Source organism: Chaetodon trifascialis, chromosome 6, assembly GCF_039877785.1.
Source record: "Chaetodon trifascialis isolate fChaTrf1 chromosome 6, fChaTrf1.hap1, whole genome shotgun sequence".
Taxonomy (NCBI): domain Eukaryota; kingdom Metazoa; phylum Chordata; class Actinopteri; order Chaetodontiformes; family Chaetodontidae; genus Chaetodon; species Chaetodon trifascialis.
In genome coordinates, this window is record NC_092061.1 from 16,878,309 (window position 1) to 16,896,887 (window position 18,579).

Below are 18,579 nucleotides of genomic sequence, written 5' to 3' on the forward strand. Positions count from 1 at the left end.
AGTAACGAAGTACATTTACTCTACTCAAGTAAATCTTTGAGGTACTTTCCATTTTATGCTACTAGTACATACATTTCACCCCATAATATCCATCTGAAGTTTTGCAGATTGCGATGTCACATGAAAATATGTGATCCAACCATGAAATAAGGTGCATTTCTCTAGATAATTTACCAAAAGTATATAAATGAGTGAAAATGAACTCTGCCTAAACCAGCTAGAACATTAAAGAACTGCTTGCATGTTAATGAATGGATAAGAAGAATCCAAATGCAAATACTCAACATAAAGGGTGCTTCTTTTTTTTTTTTTTCTTTTGATACTTTGAATAGAATTTGCTGATAATAGTTTTAGTTTGAGTAAAAATTTTAATGCAGGATTTTTACATGTAACAGTATTTCAAAATTCATGGCTGGGTTTGTTTAGAAGGACGCATAAAACAAACGAAGTGCAGAAGTAAAGGTGTTAAAACCTCTCCACAAGACAGGGCCATCACATCATGATACTGTACGTCAATGTTGCAAATTTATAATTACACTTATTACCAGAGAGGTGAGCGCGTGTACCGAGGTTTTGGCTCTAGGTCTGACATTTGAGGGTTTTTTTTCTAGGATGGTTAAATAGTAACATGACGCCATAGCATTAATGAAAATACTAAACGCTGCTATTGTTTGTAGCTTCTGTAAAGCTGATTTGTCACGCTGCACGCCAGAAGATGTCGCTGTAAGCTCTCCTCGTTGCACACACTGTAAACATCAGCTGTTTCAATCAGGCTCAACTAGCTAGCCTGCCGCTATGCTATCAAACAGGTTGCTTAGCCCGGATAGCTAACGCTCTGTCGCTGCTGATAAATGCAGCACTGTTACAACAGGGACTTTGACAACACATGGACGATCGAGTGAGCATGCGGACATGTGACTGCATATAGGAAAACCCCAAGATGGACAAGGTAGTGAACGAAAAGTGACGTTTTTGTTTTGTTTTCTAGATAGACAGCAAGCTAGCCAGTAATGCTAACATACGCTGATGCATGTTGCTGAACGCGAGCTAACTTTTAGCAAACTTTAGCTGCTGTTAACATGTAGACGATACTTATACGTCAACAGTTGGTATGAGCATACCAATTATCTGATGGTATTATGTTTTGCAAAACATTAACTTTTGACGGGTTACTCAAAAGTTAAGACTACGTAACGCTAACTATGCTAGCTGTTAATTTGAGCTAACAGCTACAAAACTTGGTCGTTAACTGAGCTGGAATCGAGAGCTGAGCTAAATAAGCTACGTCTGAGTGAACACGGGCAAAGTGATAAGATGGTGTTGAATCAACATGGCTTCACTTGAACTGCAGCCAGTCATTGTCAAAGGTCATGTTACAGCAGACTGTTGATTACAGACAATCTTTACCAGGAGAGCAAACTGTCATCTGCTGTCAAGTCTTTTGAGCCTAAACAACAGAGGAGACCGAGGAAGGAGCCTGTTGAGACACACACCGCCTCATCACCACCTCTAATATTACCAAATCCTTATGTGTCCGACCAGAGTGTAAGAGGGTAATCACAGACTTGGAATTTTATCTATCTATAGTAATCAACCATTCACCCAATGGCTTGAGGCACCAGTGTCAAGCCCTTTACATGTGAACTTTGTTTAGGAACCGGTCAGGTGTGAGCTCAAAGCAGAATCCATCAAATGTGGATGGAGTGCCTGCAGGAAAAGGAGATGTGTCAAGGAGTCATGGCTACAGCAGCAGCCGTCATGTTAAAGAGACCAGTGATGATTTCCTGAAGAGAGACAGGTCCATGTGGGATCCACACGCAAAGGTTGGTTTCCTTTTGAGTACCAGAAAATTTCAGTGAAGCCAACTTTATTCATGAAATGAATTTCACTAGCTTTCGTCCAACTCCACAGACATCAAAAGGCAACAATGACTCTCTGGCTCAAGGCAGAGTTATGGGCAAGAACTCACTGGATGCACAGAAAAAAGGTAGATATCACACGTGGCATTGTGAATGTTTTCCTGAATCATCCTGGGCACCTCAGCTTGTGCATCATTTTCCTGAACAGCAGTTTCAGCTCACTTTTAATCACCTTTAATCAACTTTTGCTTGTAACTGAACCACAGGTTTTAGAGGTGCCCGATCTGCCCCAAACTCTGCAGGGAAGTCAAAGCCAGCACAGACAGATTTTGAGGTGAAGATGACTGATTTTCCAGAGTTAGCGGGCCCTCTTCCTGCTCAGAGAGAGTGCTGGGGTCCACCTCCTTCATCCAAGAGCTCTCTAGTGCAAACATCTGCATTTTCCTGGAAGGTGAATGTACTGAAATAGCAGATGTGTTGTGTAGTTTGTGTTGAATGCTTCATTAACATGGAGATATACTCATGAATCTAGTGCTGCTGTAATTTTCTATTCAATAGTCTGGAAGGAGAGGATCCCCAACACGGTCTGACGCACAACAAATTGCCACTAATTCTAAGCCAGATTCGTCTGTTGCTTTACCAGGTAAGTGAAAGCTCCTGTACTCAGCCTGTCAATGACTGTAAGGCAATGTCAGTAGTATTTCAGGACTTAATCATCTGATTGATTACTAGTTAATATATTTTTGTGAACAGGTCAGACAGTGGTGACTTCCTGGGCTAATGTTGCATCTCAACCTCCAAAGAAACCCGTCCCTAAAGAGAAGACAATCCACAGCAACCATAAGCAGGTCAGACAACATGTTTGATTTACATATCTCTTACAAAAATAAAAGTGAGACTGGTGTGACAGGATTGCTCACACAGGAGGCTTTATAATCCTTTTTGTGGCGTTTCAGTCAGATCAGACCTACAGCAAACAGTGTCTAGCTACAGCAGCGAGGATGGTTATCAACTCTGAATGGCTGAGTGTCCATTTTAACTAAAACTTAAATGAACTTCACTGAATGAATTATTTTTTAATTGTTGAATCCATTCACCCATTTTCTGCCATTTATCTGGATCCAGGACTTTTTTTCAGACATTATTTAACTATGAATTATTGTTATATACAGTTGGATAGCACTGACATGGCCATCAAACAAATGCTGATACATTAAATGTGACATTAAGGTTTTGGTTAACCTCAGGGTTTGCCTGCATTGCCATGTTTTCAAGTGGTGTTTTTGGTCCATTCATTTTGCTTTTTCGTCAGATGGAGGAAATTGCTTCACAGCAGGAAGAGGGAGCCCCGGGGAAGAAGAAACGGAAGAAAAAGAAGAAGAAGGCTAAAGGTGCTGGTGAAGACACAGAGGCTGAGTCAGAAGAACCAGTAAATTATCAGGAGCCTCCAAAATTTGAGGTAAATAGAAAATGTTTATTTTCATTCATTTCAAAAACAAAACCCACTTTATTAAGTATTTTCAACATTTTGAAAATCAGTGTTGGTTTTTGTTGGATGAAAAATTATGTTATTTTCTTGTTTGTGAGGATGAAGAGGAGTTTCCAGGCTTGACTGGAACTAAAAGATTAATCAGCAGCAACGCAGCAAAACTATGCAATGAGGTACATATCATCATTTCTTTCCCCTCCCACATGTTTTCACATAATAATTATAATACCGCATCTTTAATTTGTTACAATGGGTATTTTTTCAGGAAAACCAAAGAGAAGTTCAGCATCCGTCTGCTCAGCCCACAGAGACGACTAAAAAAGGACAGGTTTGTGCTGTTCTATTATATTTAAATAGATAATGTTATCCTGGAGAAAGCCGTATAGATGTATAAGCCTGGTTTGTACCTCTGGTCGTGGTCTCCTGATTTCTAGAAAGCTGAAAAGGTGTCTGGGAAGAAGAGCAAAGTTCCTGTTCAGCTGGACATTGGAAACATGTTGGCCGCCCTGGAAAAGAAGCAGCAATCCCAAAAAGCCAAGCAGGATGCCAAGCCAGTCATTCTTTCAGGTGGGGAATGGTCAACATCTTAGCCTCTGCTGCAGCGAGTTCCTCTTCTCTTTCTCTCCCTTATTTTTCCATATTTTGGCTGATTACACTTGCTTTAAAAAATGTTGGTGCAGGGTATTAAAGCCCAGCCCAGAATAAATAAGTCTCTTTTAACATTATTTCTTTGTAGTTAGTGGAGGACTGCCTGTTGTCCAGAAACAGCCATTAGTCCAGAAGAAGCTGCCCTGGCAGCAGGATAAAATTGCCCACAATCCCCTGGACTCCACCAGCCCCTTGGTGAAAAAGGGCAAGCAGAGAGAGGTGCCCAAAGCCAAGAAACCCACCCCTCTCAAAAAAGTAAGTCCACTCACTTGTTCTGGAACAAATATAGATGCACTGCATTTTAGAGGAATGTGTTTCAGCAGTACAGCCTCGTTAGATGTTTCTCTGTCTGATCCTCAGGTCATTTTGAAAGAAAGGGAGGAGAGGAAGCAAAGACGATTGCTGGAGGAGAGAGGGCTGCTGCCCGAAAATGAGTTCCAACCTGCTGATGAAGCAATTGAAGAGGAGCAGTGTGAAACAAACGTCACAGGTGAGAGCAAGCATGCGAAACAGTAGACTTTAATAGATGCCTTCAGTTAAGTAATCACAGCTGAAGGCAGATGAAGGAAATCTTTGATTCGAGGTAGTATTTGATCTGTGTTTTGTGCTTTTGGATGCTCAGATGAGGTTGGGAGTCCTACAGAGGAACTTGATGATGAGTCACAGTTAAATGGCACAAACCAGGTGGCGAAAGAGGACGATGAAGAGACCGACAAAGATGAGACAGTTGAGCAACCGACCACCTCACCTGTAACCTGCCCGGCTGGTCGACCCAAAATCCACAGCAGAAAGTTCAGAGAGTAAGATTGTGAAAGCATCATCATTAAGTTGAAACCTTTGTTGGTTGTCTGAGAAGAAATAACAAAACATTTAGTTTAAGCACAGTTTTTCTCACGTTTTTGTTCATTTGAAATGTGTATTGTCATACCTGTCAGCTATTGCAGCCAGATGCTGAGCAAAGATGTGGACGAGTGTGTGACGGTTCTGCTAAAGGAGCTGGTTCGCTTCCAGGACCGCCTGTACCAGAAGGACCCCATGAAGGCCCGCATGAAGAGACGGATTGTGATGGGGCTCAGAGAGGTCCTGAAGCATCTCAAACTCAGGAAGGTCAAGTGTGTCGTCATCTCGCCCAACTGTGAACGCATCCAGTCCAAAGGTAGAGAGCTTCACTGTGTATGACGGGAAGTTTTCATGAACTTACCTTATGAGGAGTTAAAGTTGTCAGCATTTTCTCATAATTGTGCCAATCTGTACATTAAAGGTCCAGTGTGTAAGATTAACAAGGATCTATTGGCAGAATGTGTCAGAAATGGCATAAAACATTTCTAATTCATTAGTGTATAATCTCCTGAAAATGAGATTTGTTTTGTTTTCATTACCTTAGAAGGAGCTCTTTATATCTACAGACAGAGCAGCTCATGGAGTCCACTGTGTTGTGCCACCATGTAGATACAGTTGAGTTTAATTAGGGAAAACATTGGTGTTAGTGGGTTTTTTCCCTGTAAAATCAAGTTTTGAGGCTTTTTCCAAGACTAATCATCATATGCAAATGTTCATTAGTCAGATCAGCAACTGGTCATACTGAGATGAATCCATAATAAAAGAGGTAGACATTTCAGAATTTTAAGCAGTCCATAATGCAGCTTTTGTGCATGAGTTGTCATCATACTCGTTTACTAATTTAAACTCGGGAGAAACAACGCTCAGACATGCAACAGCTAAAAACACAGAGTGTTTGAAACCGTGATCCTGGCATTCATAGAAAACTGTCACTTTTTGCAGGAGGTCTGGATGAGGCTCTTTACACCATTATCGACACTTGTCGTGAGCAGGGGGTGCCATACGTGTTTGCCCTCTCCAGGAAAGCTTTGGGTCGCTGCGTCAACAAGGCAGTGCCTGTCAGCCTGGTGGGCATTTTCAACTATGATGGTGCACAGGTCAGATTTATGTTCCGCAACAATACATAATAACAAAACAGCTCTTAAAATGGGTTTCAATGTTATTATGATGAGTGAATCAATAAATGATTTAGACCATCAAAGATAACTATTTTAAACCAGCTGCAAGTGTTGGCTTTCTTACCCACAGGACTTCTATCATAAGATGATCGAGTTGTCATCTGAGGCCAGGAGAGCCTATGAGGTGATGGTGTTGAGCCTGGAGCAGACAGGCCAGGCAGAGGTGGAGCAGGTGGTGAAGACAGAGGACGGGCTGCAGATCAGCGGCCTGACTGAGCAGGCTGAGCCCAGTCCTGAGGCCACACAGCCAGAGGAACCAGAATACAGTATGTTACGTCCTCACCCCAATATTTATGATGTCTGCTCTTTAAAACTGTAATTTAATTTTGTGACTTGTACAATTAAATCCACTCTTTTTGCATTGCTTCTCCTAGTCAAAATTTGGAAGAAAATGTTGGAGAAGGACTGCAACCACAAATTCCTAAAATTTGAGGAGCAGCTGAGCTCCATGCACTTGGAAAATGAATGTACTGAAAACACTGATGAAGATGAGAAGAGTTGACAGTGGCAAAGCCTTCTGTGCCTAAAATACCAGCTGATCACCAGCTTAGAAGAAACTAGGATGGACTGAATCCCCGCATACAGGAAATGCAAGGTGCTCCGCTGCTGTGGTTCTCAACCTGACATGAATCATGTTGCTACTATTTGCGATGAATCATGAATTCCTTTCCGTTGTTTTTGAAAAGCAAGTCACATTTTTGTGTTGGAGTTGAAGATAATTGGGCAAAGCTGTGTATTTTAAGTGTGTGGGTTAGAAATTGGAGAGGTTAACCACGTACTGGGACCAAACCAGACACTTGAAGAGCTCCCACAATATGAATTTTCAACCATGTTGTCTGTGAACATGGCTCGAGGGTGTGCAGGTGTAAGTATTGACTGTGTGTTGAATCAATCAACCAGTTCTACAGCACTGATAAATTATCAGTGATGTTTTGACACTGTGTTTTGACTTGGAGTGACTACGGTGCATTTTGTTTTTCTCCACAGTTTTGTTCAGTTTATTGTATTTTTCTAGCGTTTTTGCCTTTTGACAGTGACATTGGAGAGATAACTGTAAATGAAGGGAGAGAAAGGATTGGAGGATGTGCAGCAAAGGCCCACAGCCAAAATCAAGCCACGGACATTGCAATTGCAAGGGTCAGTGTCTTACATGGGCTCAAATAAAGGCCGGTAAGATTTTAAGCTTGTGCAATAATGGTTGTATATCATCCTTTCTAAATCTGTGGGGGGAAATAATTGCAAGAAATTGATGTTTGGGATTGTCTAAAAACTCTTAAGATCACACTGTGTATGACTCTGATAGTTCCACATCCACAGAGATTTGGATTTGTAGCTTCGGTGTTACACACGGTGTGGATTGATCTTTCCTAAAATCTTTCCTATGCATGAAAGTGTGTTCACAGGTTTACAAAGGATGACACACGAGAGGAACTATTACTGAACATAATTTTACAAGCTCAGAATCTTATTGACCCTTATTTTATCCCCCAGTCTTAAACTCCGAGGCCACCGTGACACACCTAGGTTCAGTTTAGAGTGAAAACATAAGATATGCTCTTTCTTTCTTCCATTCTTTTTTTTTTTTTATCTTAATTGCACTACATCTAGATTCTGTGTATTTATTTGTTAGAGACTACCAAAGTACCACACCCTGTGTGTAGTACTGCCTGTGATTAGGTGTAAATGGTGGCATTTGATTTTTCTAAAGGAAAAACAGATAAATAACATTGTTAGACGTTACCTGTTAGTTTAAAAAGTTGTTTTAAGTGAATTTACAGTTTACCTACATATTGACGAAAAAGAAACTATGAAATGTCATAAAGGTAAAACGGGACAAATTACACTAATCTGAACTGACGCAACAAATGACAAAATTTGAAACAGGCTAAATTAATGAACAGAATTATGATTTCAGAGGACTGAGATGAGTATTGTAAAGGAGAGAAGATTTAGGATTAAGACCTATGAAGATGTAAAAACAAAAATGCTTATATTATTTTGAAGTAGAAATTGCTAATATAAAGGTTTCAGGTGTGGAAAGGTGGTGTAATGTCAGATATGGAAAAACAAATGTTGTTACAGGTCTTAGGTTAAAAAGGTTCTCAGTGAATCTTATTGTCATTGGAAGTTGGTGTGCGACTGTGTCGACACAACTTGTTAGCATGCTGATGTCTTGCTGAATTATGTCTTGGTATATTTGTACAGGGAGGAGGGTTGTCAGGAAGTTGATGATAGGAAGTTTCATGGCATTTTGACATGTTCAAACAGGAAAAGCACAGGTATAACTAACAGTATTAATTACGGCTGCTCTCCATTTTGTCATATCTAGATCATTAAAGCTATTGGTATTGCTTTTCCTTCTCAGTCAAAATATTATCTGTGGAAAAAAGCCTGTACTCGGTCTCAAGCTGCATATTTTACAGCAAAAGTCCAGTATTTTGGGAAATGTGCTCGTTGCTCTCTGGTGGCGAGTTAGATGAGAAGATGGCACCACTCTCATATCACTCTGTTAAATATAAGGCTACAGCCAACAGCTGCTTTCCAGTCTAGTCCAGTTTGTGCTAAGCTAAGCTAACCAGCAATTTGTTGTAATTCTCCACCAGAGAGTGAATAAGAATATTTCCCCAAAATATCAAACTAATCCTTTAAATGTTCTACTAAACAGTGGTTCAGCAAATTCTGTGGTAGTGAGAGACCAAACTGTGAAACCATAGGAATTTAGAAATGGATGAAACGCCTAATGTTGTTGTAAAGATATATTTTTTTTGATTCAGCTTTTATAAATCATTGAATATCAACTCTGTATGTAAGATGGAGTATAGACAAAATTCCTAGGAGAATGGAGGTAAAAACAATAAATTATTTTTTTAATACATTAATAATGTTTCAGTTGTTCCATGTTAAATAGGAAATTAGAATCAGCAGAGAGTTTGTTGTGGATTTATTTTCTTTGTCAAGCAAAGTATCAAGTGTTATTTTGCACGAAGAGGACAAGCTGTAGTGGTCTTAAGTACGCCTCCCTGAGGCATCCCAAAATCACAGACGTCTTCAAAACTACAAACCTAAAATCTACCCACGTGGGATCTGTTGAGATAAATGTAAAAAGGGAAAATTGAATAAGAATTTGATATTTTTAGTAATTAAAATTTGTCATTGGATATTTGATCTGAAGAAAGAATCTTAGAATTTTTTAGTGATACCTGAAACTTTTAGTTTACTCATTTTGTTTCTTTGTTTCAAAGAAAAGTAGAAACAGATTCCATGAAATAACTTAACACCATCTACAAATAAATAAACCAAAGACCAAAAAAATGCATATTTACTTTCCGAGCTTCTGTCCTGGAGCTGATGCAGCAACAATAATCAGTTTAAACTATAAGTACCATTCAAGACCAGAAACAGTGCTTAAAATGCACAACAAACATTGTAGAAACGCTGTCTGCTTTCTTTGTTTCTATGAAACAAAAACGAAAATACTAAATCATTAGATGTCACCTGTGTTTACACATTTGAATTCTGCTCTCCATGAGCAGATGATGATTTCTTTTCAAATCCCTTGTATGATGTGATATAAAGTCGCCTCTGTAGACTCTACATGTGAAGTGTCTAATTCCTCTAAGTAAATATGTTTTTGTCTGTTTAGTTTCAAGTAGATGAAAACACAATCTTATGAGAAGATTTGCTTGCATTAGAAAATGTCACCTCATTTAAAGTTTGGCTGTCGTGCATATTCTGTTATAGTGTGACAACTTTGGAAGAAGCAAAGTGGAGCAGTCTCTTGTGTACATGTTTTTTTAAAGTTTGCCTTTGCCTGAGGCAAAAACAATAGACTGCAAAACCATTATGTGACCATTTCATTACCAGCTACTCTTTAAAGGATAAGTCTGGTGATATTTGTCCTAATCTCAACAAGCAGCATATTCCTCTGTGCCATAGAGCTCCATTGTTGTACAACAAGACATTGTCTCTGTGAGGCAGTACTGAGGCACACTGTGCTTTGAGCTAAATATGTGACAGTTGATGTTTAGCAGGTTAAATGTTCACCATATTCACAATCTAAGTTCAGCCTGTTGGCATGCAAACATTACTGAACATGAAGTTTAGATGAGGTCGATGAGAATGTCATCAGTTTTGCAGGTATTTGGTCATAAACCAGCACTGGACAAATTGAAATGTGAAAGTTAATTCTCTAGGGACCTAGAATATAAGCAGCAAATGTCAGCCTCATGGTGATGCTAGAGTAACATTCAGGGGATCACCAACATCAGGGGGATTCATTGTCTTGTGATCTTGAATGTGTATGCCAAGATTATCCATCCATCCTTTGTTTAAGTCTGAACAGTAAATCACTGGGAATGTCTGTATTTGGACATTGCATGTAGAGCTGCAACAATTAATTGACTAGTTCCAGCTGAAATGTGAATATTTTCTGGCTTCCTCACTCCTCTAGGACAGTAAACTGAATATCTTGGGCTTGAAGATGAAACAAGACATATGAGGACGTCATCTTGGTCGACATTTTTCTGACATTTTATAGACCAAACAGCTAATCGATTAATCGCGAAAACTAACAATGAAAATTAGCGTTGGTTGCAGCCCAAACTGCATATAAAACAAAGCTTTACATTAAAGATGGTGCAGGGATAGTGTCCACATATCCGCTATCAATGAGTTCTGTGCACACTCCCACTTTCTGGGGCCCAGGCGCACGAGGATTGCTTGGCTTCTGAAGGGGACAGTCTGTGTAGTGGTTACCCTTCTCTCTGCAGGAAGTGTCGACTGACACGTTTTGTTTCTGCAGGAAGATCACAGAGTCCACCTCTTTCACCCTGCTGTAGTCCTCTGATCCGCTCTCCTCTTGTCTCTGAACATCCATGTAGCCAGAGCTGTTCATTGGGAGATGTTCTTTCTCTAGGATGATAGTATTGTTTCCGTTCACCTCTTTCACTCTGCTGTAGTCCACCTGTTTTACATCCACTTCCTGAATGCTTCCCACATGTCTCTGAATATCCACATAACCGCTGTTTGTGAAAGGTTTGCCGGAGTTCTCATGATTCGATGGACTCTGTTCGGTTGCTTCTGTGTTTATAAAGTGTAAACTTGGGCACTGTCGTTTCTGAGCAGGCTCCCCCAAGAGAGACTTCTTGCTCTTTACAAAGTTATCCATTTCATGTTTTGTTACCCCAACCTTCTCCCGGCCTTTTTGTCTGGGCATTGACTCCTTACATTGGATTTCTGAGTCTAAGCAGAAGCCAGCAGGAATAATCAAGCTTTTCTTCCTTTTTTGCTCATTGTCATGCTCAGTCACGATGAGGTACTCCTCCATTTGGTCCTTCCAGGCCACCATCAGAGGAAAGTTCTGGTTGACAATCAGGGCATTAATGACATCTTCAGATTGTCCACTCTGGAACGGTTAGTCAGGGTTAATTCAGTAAATTATGATCTCACCATTGTTTTTGGATATGTTAAAAATGCAATGCAGATGCAGTCTTACCTTGAGCAGTTGAAAATCGACTCCTCCTATTTTTGGACCAGGAACGGGAGGCAGAACACACTGCTTCACACTGGGGAACAAAATAAAGTGAGGCATGACTCAAATTATCCTCACCATCCTGACTTTATATAAAAAGTTTGGTATCTTTTTTGCAGGAGGTACATACTATTTTCTCTTAATGACCAAGATGCACATCGCTGCTATGAATGGAATTGCAGAGACGGCAGAAACCAATATCCAAAACGGCCTGTCATTCTGATGATCTAAATTAAAACAAAAAAGCACTTTCTCAGTTATTATTAGTACTCATAACAGTTGCCACCTTGCCATAAAGCCAAAGATGGAGAAAAGAGCTTCTGAGACTTACAGTTAGGCACCTTCACACAGGTCGTGTTGCTCCACTCGCTCCAGGAGCCGTGGTCTAGTCTACAGCGCACCTGAACCACGTACACCGACCCCGGACTGACGCTGTACAGGCTGAAATGGGCTTGTGTACCTGACATGAACTCCTAGAGAAACAAAATCAAATGTTCACCTCATAACCAGGTTTTGACTACTGTTTGGGTCAAACAGATTTGTTGTACCTGAAATATTGTATCATGTGTTTGACAAAATGACAGTTGTGGCACCCCCTGCCATGGAAGCAGCCCCTTCATTGCCCTCTACTGGCTGACTATGTAACAACTTGGATCTTGACCTGAACTTAAGTGAAGTTGTAGGTAGTTTAATTCTTGCCTGTTTGGAGAGATATCTAGTGTTCAAACTACCAGGGGTAGCAACAGACTGGGGAAGTTGTGGAATGCTCCAAAAACACCTGTTTGGAACATTCCACAGGTAAACAGCCTCATCGGCAGCAGGTGATTGTGTCATGTTTGGGTCATGTCTTCCAGTCTAAAGAAAAAATGGGCCATCCAGATTTCCAACTTTGTGCTGGAAAGTTCAAAAGCCAGCATCTGTGATGGTACGCCGGTGTGTTAATGCCCATGGCATGGGTAACTTCCACCCCTGTGAAGGCACCTTTAATACTGAAAGCTAAATACAGGTTGTGAAGCAACATATGCTGCCATCCAGACAACACAATGCCAAGCCACATTCTGCAGCGTGGCTTCATAGTCAAAGAGTGCAGGTATTAAACTGGTCACACTGAAAATGTGTTGCACATTACAAAGAACAAAATATGACAATGGAGAGTACGGACTGTTGAGCGACTGAAGCTGTACAGTAAGCAAGAATGGGAAAGAAGTTCACTCTCAAAACTTCATCAGTCAGTGTCCTCAGTTTCCAAACGCTGACTGAGGGCTGTCAAGAAATGGTGGTGTAACACAGGGGTAAACATGACCATGTCCCAACTTTTTTCGGAACATGTTGCAGGCATCAAATTCAGAATGAGTGTTCATTTACAAAAATCAATAAAGTTTATCAGTTTTAACATTAAATATAGTTGTAGTACATTTAACTGCAGGTTGGGGTTGATTAATCTATTTTAAAATGTTAAGTTACCTTCAGAGAAAAACTAGGGTTGACCCTGAACTTCTGAACTTTTAACACATTACGGACCAGATGGCAGCCTCAAATCCTCTAGCAGGGCTGATCTGCACAACAAACACAACATGCAGTAGTCATCGAATGAGAAAAACTAAAAACAAGTCTTAATACTGGCTGACCCCATAGTGGAAGATAATTTTTATGTGCAAGTTATTTCAGAACTCACCTTCCACTTGTTGTTTTCTTGTTTGACTCTTATTTCATATTTAATGGTGACCCAGCCGGATTTGGTGTCTGTGTTATAGGGACGCTCCCATCTGATATGGAGACATGGACTGTCCTCTCTCTCCTCCACCAGCAGCGTTACATTTTCAGGGGCATGAGGCTTCACTGTCGAGCACAGGCAGAACAAGACTCAGAATCAACAGCCACACTGGTGCATTATTTTCCTGGTGTCTGGTCATAAATTGAAGTATTAGACACACTGAAATTTGGACCCAATGATGGGTCTCAACAAAAAGTCAAGGAATCACCACTTGTCATTATGCTACTTATGGATGGAACTATAACTTATGGACTCTTGGGTTCCTAACTTTAGATCACTGGGACAAAATCTAATGCAGAGGAGTTATTATTTCTTCCATGTGACCAGACTCTTTTGCAAATGCATTGTACGCATAGTGCATGGAGATCACGTACGAAACTGCCTGCCAAACAAAAGGTATGAAATTTGATCCAAAGCTGTTTCACACCGACTGCAAACCAGTTCTGCCTCATTCTGCTCAGGTTTTCATTCGTGCCTCGTGTCTGTCACTCTGTACTTTTCCATTCCTTACTAAGCCCAAGAACGCTGCACAGCAAATACAGACATGCCAATCATTAGCTGGATCAATACAGATAATGTCTGCGGTGTTATCTTCTATTCTAATGAATGCACACATCTAGTGGCTGTCAATAGTGTACCACTTCTACTCTGTCACAAAAACACTGTTGAGCTAAGCAGATGAAGATACTCTTAATTATAATTCTTAATAATTTGTAGTGACTGGTTTCCACTTTGAATTAAACATTTGGAGTCACATTTGATCAGTACTGAATAGTTCACATGACACCCACTCCGGTTGAAAGTTGTAAAACATTAATTCATAAAGTCCAAGGAGGTCACTACTTTTTATAGATGTTGGACAGTAAGTAGCACAGTGCAGCGTCAAACCCAGAGGGACACATTCATCATGACCCAGAAAAAAACCTTCAAGCAGTTTAGAGGATATTTTCAATATACAGACGTTTGCTTTACTGAGGTTCTCAATATTTCAATGTACCCAATATCTCTCTCCCGAGGTTTGAGTTATTCATCTCATCTAGGTCCTCTTTCTTTGAGGATTAGCAATTTACCGATTTCCATCACGTCAATCTTAAAGGGGTCTGAAGTAGCATTCCCGAGGGCATTGGAGGCCACAACCGTCAGGTAGTAGTCAACCCAGATGGAGGTGTGGTTCTTGTCAAAGAAACAGGAGTTCCTCCCTGCTGAATGATAGTCCGGACACTCGTACACTCCCTCCAATCTGTACATAGACAAAAACAGACCTTTACTAGCCAGGATATGAGTGAACGCTGCCTGTGAAACTGTACAGTAAAAGCGTGTTTGCCCTCAATAAACAAGTCCAGGGCTTGAGTGACAATCAGATATGAGTCAGGTGTGATGTCCAAATAGTTTTCTGACTGGCCACTGCAATATGATCCCAAATGCCATCTTCTTGTGGCTCGTGAGACTTACTGTAAATGCTAACATTAGCTGCTAACATGCTCACAATTACAATGCAAACATTCCAATGTTTAGCATGTATAATGCTAACCATAATCACCATCTTAGTTTGGCATGTTAGCTTGCTAATAATTGACAATTAGCACAAAGTACAGCTGAGACTGATGGGAATGCCATTTTTTCAGGTGTTCAACTTCAATGGTCAAATCACATGGTTAAATACTTTAATATGTTAGGGGATCACCAGCCTCAAAAGGATTTATCCTCTGGGAACCTTTACTGCCTGTGAAATGTTATGGCAATCCATCTGTTAGTCATCAAGATATTTCAGTCTGGACCAAAGTAAGGGATGAACCACATGACATGGCCATCCCTGAAAAGTGTTAAATTATGAAGACTGGTATTTTGCCCTCAGGTTGGGGTGAGTGAGGGTCACACAGGTAAAGCACTTGAGGTCTGCAGGTTTACTTTCACAGTAACAAAAATGTGTTTTCTGTGCAGAAGTGTGTACAGAAGCGGCTGGTAGCTTTCCACTCGTCTGTATACAACAATACACTGCCAACTCAACAACAGCTTTACTATCACTTTGGGTGATTGAAACCCTGGTTTGAGACCAACAGGGGACCCTCCCTTTCCTTTCCTGTATCTCTACTGTGACCTGTTGTATAAAGAAAACAAATCAGAAAATTCCTACAAAAAAAACAAAAATGTTGTGATTGGACTGACCTTTCTCTCTCGTAATAGAGGTGGTGTCTGGTCGGCAGCCCTCCGTCAGAGCCCGGCTCCCACCAGCAGGTAAATGTCTCCTTCTCGGGGGACCTGCAGCCAAGCATGACTGGTTTTCCCGGTGGAGACATGTCTGACAAGACATGTGACAAACAAGCTCCAAATTTAGCACTAATATATCTAAAAATGAAAACTTTACCATATGAAAACACTGATTTAAATGACACGTTAAAGGGCTGGTTCACCCAAATAAAAAAAAAGTTCTCACGTTCCACTAACGGTGTCTAGCCATACAAGTAGTGTTGGTTTTATTCACCCATGTTTTCAGATATGTGTCTCTAGAATGTCTAATTCAGTCACACCTGAGCTTTTAAAGTGTTGTGGAAATGTTATAAGGCCTAACCCAGTTAACCCCTGTGACTTTTATGTCAGGTGGCTTGGTCACTCATTTGTACAAGAGACCAATATGTCTTTTTTTTTTTTTGCATTTGAGTGAATCAACCCTTTAAATATGTTATTACCAGCCAAAGAAAATGTTCCAAATGATCCAAGCCTTTCAACTTACTGTCGGTCTGTACAGCCGCTAAATGCAGCAAGAGCAGGGCCAACCCAAGATCTCTCCTCATCCTGGCGCAAATTGTCACGCTGTGTGTCCTGAAAAAGGAAGCAACATCAGCAGCTTGTGGCTAACGAGGTAATATAAACCCGTGGTTTGGCTGTGTGTCTTATTTTCACCTAAAACAAGCAGATATGAAGGGAAAACAGCGAGCACAACCAATAACTGTTTGTACACGTTTTCGCCAGCACATTCAGGTCACCTGCAGCCTTCACATGCTGCTGAAACATAAACATGCAAGATATGATTTAACTGACAGCAACATGCAACCTTTTCATCGGTTTTCATCAGATAAGAGATCTGCAACATTGCTCAGAAATGAAGTGGGGGTTATAAGTCAAGGTGAGCAATAGTACTGGAGCAGCTGGTTTCAAAAAGAAACTGGATTTACCAGAATTAGCCAGACAACTGTGAAAAGGATTACGCCACATGTTGATGGTATTGTTAAATCTGCACTAACATCTGTTCTAAAACGCTGGCATACATGTTGGCAACTCTAAAATGTACATCAGAGTTTTAGGCAACACAGTGTTAACACACTGTTTTTAGACTCATCTGGAATTTACAGGACATTGATTGATTGACTCTGAGTGACTACTCAGCAGATTTATGCTCCCTGGTTCAGACTCCAGACTCCAATAGCTTTTTCTGGTCTTTGCTATGCAACAATGGTGAAATGTTTTGTGCAGGTCACCTGACGAGGTGTGGGAAAGCCTCCTTCAGGGGCTGACAGTCTGTAATTTACAAGATGCCACAAAGAGGTTATACCTTTTCACTGATTTTTGTCTTGCTTTGTGCACTAACCACAATGACAATGAGCTCGGTTTCATGCTGCGACACCTGCTCCAACAAGTTTTTACATGATTGTTTGAGCAGGGTGGGATACGGCTTATTTCTCATTTCTACACTAGCTGTCAAAAATACAACCTAATGCTAAATATTGAGGTAACACAACAATATTATTTAACACTCTTTGCAGATCATTTTTTTAATGAACTAAATTACATTTCTAACTGGCTGAGGGTAAATAAACTTTAAATCTAATGCTGACAAAAAGCATAACAGAAAGAAAAAGTAGCACTGATCACACAAATATTGTGCTTTTAGAGTGAGCTACTACAATACATCATCATTACCACTACTGCATGCATATGATTTGTACCAAAATAAAAAAAGAAATAAAATAAAAAGGCAAGATACATGCTGAAATTCTGTAGTTATGTTAATATTATTCCATGTGCAATTCAATGTTACTGCAGTACAGCTTTGGTTATATAAGCTACACAGTACACTGTTGAGACTATGAAGGCTTATAACACTCACTGTCACCCATCTCTATAAACTGGGTGCAAATGATTAACTCTTAATTGCTTGATCAATCAGCAGAAAAGCAAATGATGCTTATAATAACCTCGATTCATAGTTTAAGTCGTTCAACAAATCAAACATTCTGTCTCCAGTTTTTTGTCCCCCTGTTAGGTTTTTGATGTCGTGGTGGACAAAATAATTGAAACACGTTACACTGCAATCCAATTTTTCATCATATCGCCACACAAAATCCGGTTACAGTGCGACTACAAAGCAATTTTAATAGAACCGGAGTTACTCGAGGTTCGTATGTCTGCACGCATGGAGAGTAACGCGGTTCCGACGTGCACTCACCTCACTCACCACTTTAAGACAGCCGTCGACGTACACTTCTTTGAAAATTAGCCACATTTATCTGATGTTAAAAGTAGCCTTCTTCAGTCATGACATTGCCACAGACGACCTTCTCCCACCTGAATAACGGTGGGTCTCTCCTCTCAGGTGGGACATGTAATGAGGAAGAGAGGTGTCCACTCTGACACGCGACGGGGAGGCGTTAGTGTCGTCACAACTCACCTGAACCGGAGAGCGCAGCCGGAGTGAGGTGTCTCACTCCTACCTGATTTTTATTAACTAACAGCCGACATTGAAACAGGCAGGGAGGAGGTACGCCGCTATTGATTCAGTGATAGCGCTTCATGGCTTCGTGCTGTTTTCCTGACATATTTTAAATGTAAGGTAACTACGACGATTAAAAAAAAAAAAACAAGACTTGATGCGCATAAAGAAGCTACGCTCGGTAAAATGCAAATCTTCGTTCAAACGGGTGCTATGCTAGCCATGCCAAGCTAACACTTAGTTCCGCAAGGGGAAATTCCACTTAGCAAGACGCCTACATCCCCGCTAACTTAGCTACAATGAACTATTCGCCAGTGTCAATTTGCTTGTAAGAAGTTATTTTCAAGTAAGTCTTGGTACCCTAAGTGGGATAATGCCATTAGTTCAGCAGCGTCTTACCACAAAAAATCTGCCACTGAAACAACAATGACATAGATCAGGTCAGCTATTTGAGCAGTGATTACTGATGGGAGGTAAAAGGTTAATTGAACAATCTATCTGAAACTAGCCCCGATTCTTTTGGTGGAAGCCCAAGAGCAGTCCAGAGAAATCT

At 40.5% G+C, this 18,579-nt stretch overlaps 2 protein-coding genes across 3 annotated transcripts; one reads left to right on the forward strand and one right to left on the reverse strand.

The window, feature by feature from the left end:
- Positions 1-779: 779 nt before the first annotated feature.
- secisbp2 (SECIS binding protein 2) lies at positions 780-9,607 on the forward strand. The gene is made up of 18 exons (XM_070965353.1): positions 780-949; positions 1,411-1,553; positions 1,655-1,823; positions 1,912-1,987; positions 2,126-2,310; positions 2,418-2,502; positions 2,613-2,707; positions 3,172-3,318; positions 3,447-3,521; positions 3,614-3,676; positions 3,783-3,915; positions 4,085-4,251; positions 4,357-4,486; positions 4,619-4,796; positions 4,932-5,152; positions 5,779-5,933; positions 6,085-6,280; positions 6,389-9,607. The coding sequence occupies exons 1-18, from the start codon at positions 941-943 to the stop codon at positions 6,514-6,516; spliced, it is 2,355 nt and encodes a 784-aa protein (XP_070821454.1). The 5' UTR covers positions 780-940; the 3' UTR covers positions 6,517-9,607.
- A 735-nt stretch (positions 9,608-10,342) lies between these two features.
- On the reverse strand, positions 10,343-17,872 carry prlrb (prolactin receptor b). 2 transcript variants are annotated; one of them, XM_070964738.1, is made up of 9 exons: positions 17,772-17,872; positions 16,050-16,138; positions 15,485-15,617; positions 14,389-14,558; positions 13,220-13,383; positions 11,876-12,017; positions 11,675-11,771; positions 11,509-11,578; positions 10,343-11,418 (listed from the first exon to the last, which is right to left on the reverse strand). In XM_070964738.1, exons 2-9 carry the CDS (start codon positions 16,108-16,110, stop codon positions 10,636-10,638), a joined length of 1,620 nt encoding a protein of 539 aa, XP_070820839.1. In that variant the 5' UTR covers positions 16,111-16,138; positions 17,772-17,872; the 3' UTR covers positions 10,343-10,635. The 2 variants fall into 2 exon arrangements, with proteins under 2 accessions (XP_070820839.1, XP_070820838.1); XM_070964737.1 differs by lacking the exon at positions 17,772-17,872 and having other exon boundaries at positions 16,050-16,422.
- Between the last annotated feature and the right edge of the window lie 707 nt (positions 17,873-18,579).